This window comes from Adiantum capillus-veneris, chromosome 27 (assembly GCF_014529385.1).
Source record: "Adiantum capillus-veneris isolate H3 chromosome 27, ASM1452938v2, whole genome shotgun sequence".
NCBI lineage: Eukaryota > Viridiplantae > Streptophyta > Polypodiopsida > Polypodiales > Pteridaceae > Adiantum > Adiantum capillus-veneris.
In genome coordinates this window covers 128215805-128225861 of record NC_140957.1, presented here as the reverse complement: position 1 = coordinate 128225861, position 10057 = coordinate 128215805, and the positions used below count along the sequence as shown (strand labels likewise).

Genomic DNA, 10057 nt, shown 5'->3' with positions numbered 1-10057 from the left:
TAGAGCAACGTGCAACTGTTGTAAAACAAACATTACAGGAATTACAAGATTCTCCATCTAGCAGAACTCTAGTTTACTTTCTCCTTTTGCACGGAAAAAGCTGACTCACTTACCCACGGAGTATAGTGATGTATTCTCAACTGATTTACCGCCGTTTACCCCCTACACGTGATGTGCAGCATGGCATAGATGTCTTGCCAGACACTAAACCCGTGAGTAAACCACCTTATTGTATGAGTGCTAGCCCTTTCATTCCCTCTCTGTCTCTCTATCTCTCTCCCTCTCTTTCCTTCTCTCTCTCTCTCATGCTTTCTTGTTATCTCTCTCTATCTCTATCTCCCCCTCTCTTTCTCTCCCGCTTTCTCCCTATCTCTCCCCCTCTCCCTCTTCTCTATCTCCCTCTATCTCTATCTCTATCTCCCTATCTCTCCCTCTCCCTCTTTCCCTCTTCTCTCTCTCTCTCTCTCTCTCTCTCTCTCTCTCTCTCTCTCTCTCTCTCTCTCTATGTATCTCTATCTCTCCCTTTCTTTCTCTCCCGCTTTGTCCCTAATGTCCCTCTCCCTTTAATTATCTCTCTCTCTCTCTCTCTCTCTCTCTCTCTCTCTCTCTCTCTCTCTCTTTCTTTCTCCCTCTATCTCTCCCTCTCCCTCTTTCCCTCTTCTCTATCTATCTCCCTCTTTCCCTCTCTATCTCCCCCTCCCTCCATCTCTTTCTCTATAACTCTCCCTCTCTTTCCCTCACTATCTACCTCTATCTCTCCCTCTCCCTCTTTCCCTCTTCTCTATCTCTATCCCTCTCTTTATCTCTCTTTCTCTCCCTCTATCTCCCTCTCTATCTCCCTCTCCCTCTATCTCTACCTCCTTATCTCTCCCTCTTCCTCTTATCTTCTCTATCTCTCTTCCTCTCTTTCCCTCTCTAACTCTCCCTCTATCTCTATGTCTCCCTCTCTCTCTCTCTCTCTACATTTTATCTCTCCCAATCTCCCTCCGTCTATCCCTCTCTACTTTTTCAAAGGGGTTTTTAAATGGTTGTTTTTTTCTTTTCTTAATCTAAATGTATGTATTTTCTAAAAAGTTTTTTCTAACTAAATCGAAATCATCTTTTAAAAGTTTTTTTAAAAACTAAAGCTACTTACTTTCACTAACTTGGTTAATAAAAACTTAAACTCACTCACATTTTTCCTCTCTCTCTTCTCTTCTCCCTCTCTCATACATTAGTTACACAAGCATTCTTTCCTCCCCCTCACACTCTTATCAATTGTACTCTAATCACACTTTAATTAAGCACACTCTAATAAATCAAACACACTTATCATTCACACCTCCCTCTCATTCCCTCTCTCTTTCACAAATCGATCGCTATCAACAAACGAATGCATAATACAAGTAAATCCGTGCAAACTAATCAACCGGTGGGCAAATAAACGAACGCATAATGCAAACGGTGACTATTTCCCTCTATCTATGTGTTTGTGTAATGTGCATTCCAAGCAATGTAAGTGATGTGTGTGCGCATTTGAAACATAGGGAAAAGGGGGAGGGGTTGAAAAAACCAACCTTTGATCCAACTCTTGCGGTCATGTTTTTGAACATGCTCCCTCATCTTCCCACCGTTGCGCCCTAGCTCCAACAATAATGTCCATTGAATGCTTCCTCTCCAAAGTAGGGCTTGTGAATGTGTGTGTGTGTGTGTGTGTGTGTGTGTGTGTGTGTGTGTGTGTGTGTGTGTGTGTGTGTGTGAGAGAGAGAGAGAGAGAGAGAGAGAGAGAGAGAGAGATGGGGGGGGGGGGGGGAAGGCTCTGATACAAGTGCAATGGCGGGTAAATGTAGAGCAATTTATGCCCAAAAACACGTCTTTGGAGGGGGTCACTTAATAATTATATGACTATCACGTGAGTACAGTAGGAGTTTAAATAGAAGAAGGGTGTATTTTATTTGTAAAAAACTTATACATAACAATTTTTAAAAATAGTCAATGAACGCATGCGATATACATAATTTATACATCGTGAACCCCTTGAGAACGCGTCATACCTTGCTTTGTTTCTTTTTTGAAACCTTTAGTTATTACCATGGATATTAACGCGAGTATTATTGCAATTTGATTTTTTAAAACATTGGAGAATAATCTTATGTTGTGGGGTGTTATTTTTCAAGCTTTCTTGTAAAATTTTTAATAGTTTTTTTCATTTCTTTCAATTCCTACTTATTCATTTTTTTCTTTAGTCAATTCCTCCTCTTTGCATTATTGAAATTTTAGCCCGCCTCATACTCCCTATTTAATTTTTATAACACATGTTTTATTGATTAAAAATAAATTTAACTAACACGCGTGTAGGACAATTGGGATGATCAAGGCCCTCCCAATGACCCCAAATGTGAGCAATGCCTCAAGGAAAAGCTCCCTTGCCCTTGCACCAAGTCCAAAGGCGTAATCCCCCGCTTGAGGCACATTGCCTTGGAGCATATGAAGAATGAGGGGTTTTGGATGCCTCAAATAGTGTCCGAGTAGATGGGGGCACCACCCCCCTTGCTTGAGAGTGGTCCCCATTGGTCCGTGTTTCGTGGTGGTGCTTTGGTGTGAAAAGTTGAAATACAACGGCAAGAGCTATTAAGCAAAGGCATGCACATGGTGGTTGTGACACTAGCTCTACTTCGATAGATCCTCCACTTGCATCTCAGGGATAAGGTCAAGGACAAGCACATGTTTGACATGGTAGATGACTTGTTGGCACATGAAGCCAACACGTGCAAGGAGGATTGTAGACCCTCCATTAAACCGGCACAAGTAACGGAGAAAAAGTTGCTATCGAGCTCCCGAACACCTCTTTACGATGGTGCCTAGTACTCGGTGCTCCGAGAATCATTGGAGGTCCTCAACTTGCAAGTGAAATTTGGTTGAAGGAATGCAAGTATAGATGCACTTCTCAGGTAGGTTCTATTTATGGTTTTTTGAGACTTGCACTCTCCTATTGGCCCCCACTTGCTTTTGTACTGATTTGTTGTTTTGTTGTTTTGTTGTAGCTTGATGGGAAAAATGCTTCCAAAAGATCACCCGATTCCTTCATATTGTTGATGTTTCTCTTCAAAGGAGAGGAAAGAGGCCCTTGTGAGAGTTATTCTTCTATGGACCATGCACGGATATCCTAGACTTGGAGAGATTTTTGGTATGCTATGTTCATTCTCCTCTCTCTCTCTCTCTCTCTCTCTCTCTCTCTCTCTCTCTCTCTCTACCATTTGTTGCTTGAGGCATTTCTATAACGATATGATATGAGTGTAGGGTTTTCCACACCCGGTCACAATGCATGTCCTACTTGTGGGCAATAATTGGTGATGGCGTAGCCAAATGCCTTACAAAAGGTAATCTATCCAAACAACCATTGTTTTTGGCCCCAAAGTCACAACAAATACAAGGCTCCAACAAATGGGAAGACACCTCTAAATCTTATAATGACATATTGGGAAACCATTTAGGAAGATCACTACAATACTAATCACACACGTCTATTCCACCAAAAGGTATTTCAAGACACTCCATATTTTGAAGGTTTCCATATTGGAAGGACTTAAAAACACAAAATATCTTGGATCCTATGCACATATTCAAGAATGTTGTTCACACCCTATGGGACCACATTACGGACAAAAATGACTCTTTGGGCACTAGGGAGGATTTGAGGGCCTTGAAACGTCTCCCCAACTCCATCACTCCACATAGAGACCCAAAATGAGAAGATTGTGCTTCCTAAAGCCCCATGGATTCTAAACAAAGTTGAGCTAGATTGAGTGAAGGGTTCCATTGTATCGATGTGCACACCCACCGGGTGCATAAGGTCATTAAAGGGATCTTTCACAAAAGCAAAGAAATATGGAAGGTTCAATTGTATGGGGGCCTTGAAACAATGTCCCCACATCCATCACTCCATGTAGAGCCTCAAATGAGAAGATTGTGCTTCCTAAAGCCCCATGGATTCTAAACAAAGTTGAGTTGGATTGAGTGAAGGGTTCCATTGCATCTATGCACACACCCATGGGGTGCATAAGTTCACTAAACGGAGCTTTTACAAAAGCAAAGAACGGTGGAAGGTTCAATTGCATGGGGGGTTGAAGACCCACGATCGACACAAGATGTTACATGTGATTCTATCTTTCCTCTCTATCCTTTCCCTTGTTTTGTTTAGATATTGAATTTTGCACAATGCTAAAATCATATGGTATTTTAACAATTTGACATTATAGCTCATTTTGTTGGTGAGTATGTGTGTGTGCTAGGACAAGAAAGTGAGGAAGCTATTTTCAAACTCAGGGAGTTAGTAAGGTCCCTCATATTTCTATTCGACAAAACTTTTCTATATACACTATATCTTCTAGTGTGTTATTTAGTGTAATTTTGTGTCCTATCTTGTAGTTTGTGAGCTCCAAAGAGATTGAAATAGATGCCCCCCTTGGTGCTCAGTTGCTTGCCATGGAAACTATGTGTGCCATTGAGGAAGCATCTCCTCAATCCGTTCTTCTTAGTCAGATCCACCTCTTGGTTCATGTGGTTAAGGAGATCACTATATGTGGAGTAGTGCGTGCACAATGGATGTTCTTTCTAGAGAGGTTTTTAGACACTCTCAAAGATTTTGTATGGCTATGGGCCAGACTAGAGAGAGGTTTTTAAAGACTCTCAAAGATTTTGTACGACTACGGGTCAAACCAGAGGCATGTATGGTTGAAGGATGGGTCGTGCAAGTGGTATTAAATGGCAAAGGGAAGGCGTTTTCAAGAGAGGGAAGCATGGAATAAAGCTCATGGAGGTGGGAGGGAACCCAAGTTCCTCAACACCTTGCATGTTTCCTAGATCTCGTTAGTGATGATCAGTCGATCCATGAGATAATGACCAAAGAAAAGGCAAATAGAGAGGACATCACCGACAAAGAATGGGAGTATGCATGAGGTTGTGTGCCAAAGGTATATATAGTACTCATATTTATATATATAACTAATATATAGTACTAATTTTCTTTGATTTTATCTTTGAATCGATTGTATTATTTCTTTTGTTGTATAGTGCCTTTCCTTTAACTCTATGTGATCAAAGGGGCGACACTTCTGTACATGCTACATTGACGAGCGTCGAACGACCATGTATTGTGGTGTCGTGGGCAACTTTGACACAAATGTTGATGAAGCCAAGTACTATGGGAATAGTGAAAGGATATTGTGGGTAAAGTTTAGAACATTTCATACCTTCAACTTTGAGTGCAAGTGGTTTGCAAATGTGTCTAGATGTCTACATGGTGGAATTTAGTGTGTATCACAAGGGGGGGGGGGGGGGGGGGGGGGAGGTATGAAACTTAGTTTTGCATAAAATTACTTTCATTTTATCTAGTGATTTCATAATAAAATTGTATTGGTAGTTTTTTTAATGTGTGTGCATGTGAGCTTTTGACTCCTTGCCTTTGTCCTTCAAGCTTGGGATCTTATGCCCCCTAAACCTTTTCTACTGAGCATAGCTCTCAAATGAGCCAACCCACTCAATTTGGAGCACATTTGACCATTTTGTCATCGGCCAAACTACTACATCAAGCTCAACCTTTGCAGACTTCTCTTAGTCGACAAGTAGCCAAATTCACCGGGTTGGTCTAAGGTGCGCAAACCTAATTTCGAGTGTGTAAGGTGTTGAGGTGAATACTCACATGCTTTACTTGGGCTCTATGAGAGGATTTCAAGAGTCATATGATCCAACTTTTAAGCAAGAGTAGTCCGACAACAGTTGTTCACACACTCAACACTTCAAGATTGACACCCAAACATGAGCCACTCAAAAATTCCACTCTTGGACGTTTTTGGCTTTGCAGGTAGGAGTTCCCATGACTGACCTATGGTGCTCCAAAACCTCACCTTTCCCCCACTCAATAGGGCGATCCTACGGCCTCACGAGTCCTTTTAAGAGCCTTTTCACACCAAAGAGCTACAGAAAAGTGAAAAATTCAAGGGCTTCCCCAAGCTAATAATCCAAAGCCTTTGAATCTTCAAAGGGTTTCAAATATCCCCATCTTTTAGATACAAAATGGCATCCAAAGGAAGCTTCACATCGAGCATTGAAAGTCCTTCATCAAAGTTTCCAAAGCAAAGCAACGGGCACTACTTCCTATTGTGAAGAGGGACTTCACCATTGGTGAAGAGGAGATTCACATAAAGCAAAACATTCTCTCTCTTCCCTATTTTTTAACAAAAGTAATTGCATCCTAGCACAAACATTTGCAACAAATTTCTCTACTATCACCTAAGGAAAATTGTGCATCTGTTAGAAAAATCAGACACTATCTGGGAGAGTCTCCAAGATAAGCATGTCCTCATAGCACAACGTGGGAAAGGGGAATGGAGAAGTTCAATGGGGAGGGATTTCACACCTGGTAAACAAAATCAAGGGGATATCTTATGAAAAAGAGTTTGTGGTCCATTGTAAACACATCCCTACAACAAAAAAATCAAGTCGATGCAGTATAGACTATGGTATCTGCTCTCATAGCAAGTGCACAGAACCTGGACAAAGATGAACAAGCCTTATAAATTATAATTTTATCATGTCCTTGCATGACAATTATATGCATTTCAGAGATGAGTGCAAACATGCACGTGAGTCTTGGAAAGTTCTAGAAAGAAATTTTGGATCTCGGGCAAAGAGAAGTAAGGTTAGCCTAAAAGGAAACTTTACAAGCTCACTATGATTGAAAGGGAGGATATTGCTAGTCTAGTTAATAGACTCAAGAGCATTGTCACGCAGCTCACCTACATCCTGTGTGAGCTATGTGACGACAAAGTAGATGTACTTTTGAGTGCACTTAAAGATTCCTATGACCACATAGTCACAGTTATTGAAGAGGAGGAACCGGATCCACCACTCCAAGATGTCGTTAACTCACTCCAAGCTGAAGAAAAGAAGCAACAAAAGAATTCAATATCCACTTCAAGGGGAGGAGCTTATGCTACCATATCATCCACTTCAAGGGGCGGAGCTTATGCCAACTCAACATGTTACACATGTGGTAGATTAGGCCATATTTCTAAATATTTCTATATGAATAATGCTTCCATAGTTTGTTGAAAGAAAGGGTATTCTACCAATAGATGCTATGACAAAGACAAACATCAATGAAGTAGTAGCAACACCAACACCAACACCAACAAGAGAAGGACCAACCACAACAAGTCAAAAGGAAGAATCCAACAAGCAGAGGAAGAGCAATAAGAAGAAGAAGAGGGATATGTTGCGATTGCAACAAATATTTTATTATGTCACAACTTCCATGAATGAATGGATCTCCCATTTGAGGGGAGTTCTCTCAGAGCCTGTGTGGCACATGAATGAATGAATGGTTGATGAGCCTTTTATGGCATAGAGCCTGTGTGGCATATGAATGAATGAGTGTGTCTATCAATGCCCTACGTCCAAGGGGAGAGTTGTTGGGAATGGACTTCCGCTAATGATCCCTGCGTTCTTTGTGAACCTCTCCTTAGGAGCATGATGACCTTCACCCATATGATGTAGCTCTTGTCTACTAGGAAGTCTAGGTGCCTAATACGATGTGATAGTATGGGAAAAGGTGTCCTAGGTGTACATGGACCCATTGGGGGCATTTCCAAGCCATGTGCATACCCCTAGCAGTAGTTATGCAGCCCCAAAAGTGCCTCCAAAAGTCACTCAAAAGTCTCGTAAGTGGTCTTAGCTGATTTGGAAGCTTTGTATGAGATCAAAGATGATGTGAGATGAAAATCTATGCCTATCTCTATATAAAGATCCTTCTTGTAGTCATTTTCAAGCAATAAACTAAGCATTTTGTGTCTACACTATGTTCCAATCCTATTGTGCAAGACCATCAATAGTGAGGAATTTTCAACGTTAGTCATTTTTCCCATAAGTAGTGGTATCTTAACTTCAAGCACAAGAAAGGGTTCTGAAAAAGAATGGACCTCATATGAGTTTGGATGTTTTTCTCAATCCCTTGAAACGACACTTTTGTGTCCTGTCATGTTACCAACCTAGTGTTAGAAGCTTTTTCAAGTACTATGCCTTACTTTTCAAAGCGTAATGTTCAGGATATGGCATATACATCTTAAATTGTTCAAAAACCTTTGGGTTCCAACCAATCATTACACCTTTCCTTTATCTATCAATAGTAAAATTTCTGGGAATAGAATTTGAATTTGAGAATTGAGCCAATAAGGCTAAGCAACCCTTTGGCCTTGCCCTTTAGGCATGCCAAAAAGGCAAATGTAAAAATCAACTCGTGGGAAAGGGTGTTTCTCACTTTTGTTACTCGGTATGCCAATTGGTGACTTGCAAAGCTAAACTTACTCTAGTTGTTTCTGTGCTAGTTAGTCTAACTTTACCATATGAGAGCAAATGGAGTTGACCTACTCCGCATGCAAGAATGTTAGTCCAAGGGATTCGAAACTCGTTAACCGGTAAGTGTCGGTTTGGTGAGGTGGTACACTCTCAAAAAAAATTAGGTGAATTGTAAAACCTTAGCTGTTGTTGTAGAATTAAAGGAATGGTGCAACATATAATGAATTTTGCTGCCACCCCTTGTCGATCCATGTGAAATGATGTGTGCAAAATTGCAGGGGCAAAGGGTGGAAATGTTTCTTAAAATTAGCTTGCCTTTTGCCCCATAAAATGCATGGACAACTTCGAAAGAGAGTCAATGACAGATTCAAATCAGGGGATGAGGCTGATAGGAAAGGAATTCATAACGAGGAGGCACAGCCTACAGACCTTACTAAATGAACAGTGGCTATGCTCCACGCAAGGAGCTGTTACGTCAGTTTAGCTGGTGATTTCTAGACGCGGGTGGATGATCCGGATCCTCTGATATATTATTCTCAATCCGCCATTGGCATCAAATGCAGCAAGCTGGGGATTTGAGTACAATTTTCACAGACAGATGCATATCACAGAAACCTGTTCATTCGTCGGGTAAGCTCTTCTTCGATGTGGGCATTGCGGGCCTTCAACCAGAGAAGCTCCTCGTCCACGTGCTCGAGTTTGTGATGCAGCTGGGCGATGGCGCCTTCGAGAAGGGAGGTGCGCGAGCCCAATATTAATGTGCAGGGGCCGGGGCTGGCGCATGAGGAAATAAAAGCAGAAGAGGCAGCCGGCGCAGCTGCTGCTGAGGTACGGCATGGCAGCTGCTGGGAGACGATGACATGCAAGAGGAGCGAGCGGATGAGCAGCTGCTGCGAGGCCAGGGTATGGTGCAGCTCTAGCAGGCTGCTGAAGAGGGTGGGTGCGTCGATTGTGGAAGGCTGGGGCCTGCACGGGGGGCGATCACCGGGTGTGCCCAAGATCTCCCAGCCGGTTAACGGCTGCTGCTGCGGTTCGAGCACTGATGATATGTTATCACTTGGAATGTAGCTGGAGATGGCCATGGTGCCTAGCCCTTACCTCTCGATTGATTTCCCTGGTTGAATTGGTGGTTCCCTGATTGCGCGATGTGCAATCCGCGTTGGACCTCCCGGGCATTCTCTCTATGTCACCCATGAAGTCGAAGTTTCCGTTTGGACTTAGTACCCCCTAGTGGGCCTCCTCGCTTATGTCACCCATGAAGTTAGCGCCACTTCTTCATGACAATAAGACCCAATTATGAATTGTATCCTTTTGCATATATGTACCGTGCTGCGAAGGTGTTGTTCAATTGCCAAGGCAAAGATGTTTCTCAATAGGGACCTTGAACAGAAGATGCCACCACTCCATCAACAATCAGCAAAACTCTTATAAGAGGTGCAAATGGTTTTGATAGCACCATTCGGTCCTGCCCATTTCAAAAATTAAAATCATGTAAAATAGAGGAGGGGAGGGAATAATAAAGCATAAGAATTGAAAGGACGAACCTTAGAAGCTAGAAGGTCGAAGGCTTGGAAGTGGAAATGAAAGATCAAAATGATCTATATAAAGAGGACTACATGATCACATTTTGCATTCGCTATATCCCCCCTCCCCCCCTCCTCTAATGGCTTTACTTAAAAAAAAATCATTCATGGAATGGATACTAAGAGAGCCCTCTCCCTCC

At 42.1% G+C, this 10057-nt stretch overlaps 1 protein-coding gene across 1 annotated transcript; it reads left to right on the top strand.

Moving 5' to 3' along the window:
• Positions 1 to 8402: 8402 nt before the first annotated feature.
• LOC147422743 (uncharacterized) lies at positions 8403 to 9472 on the top strand. The gene has a single exon (XM_086503618.1). The coding sequence runs from the start codon at positions 9052 to 9054 to the stop codon at positions 9400 to 9402; it is 351 nt and encodes a 116-aa protein (XP_086359744.1). The 5' UTR covers positions 8403 to 9051; the 3' UTR covers positions 9403 to 9472.
• Positions 9473 to 10057: the final 585 nt, after the last annotated feature.

Excerpts from the sequence above, each read along its gene's own strand:
- LOC147422743 (XM_086503618.1), top strand. The coding sequence starts at position 9,052 with ATGGCGCCTTCGAGAAGGGAGGTGCGCGAGCCCAATATTAATGTGCAG.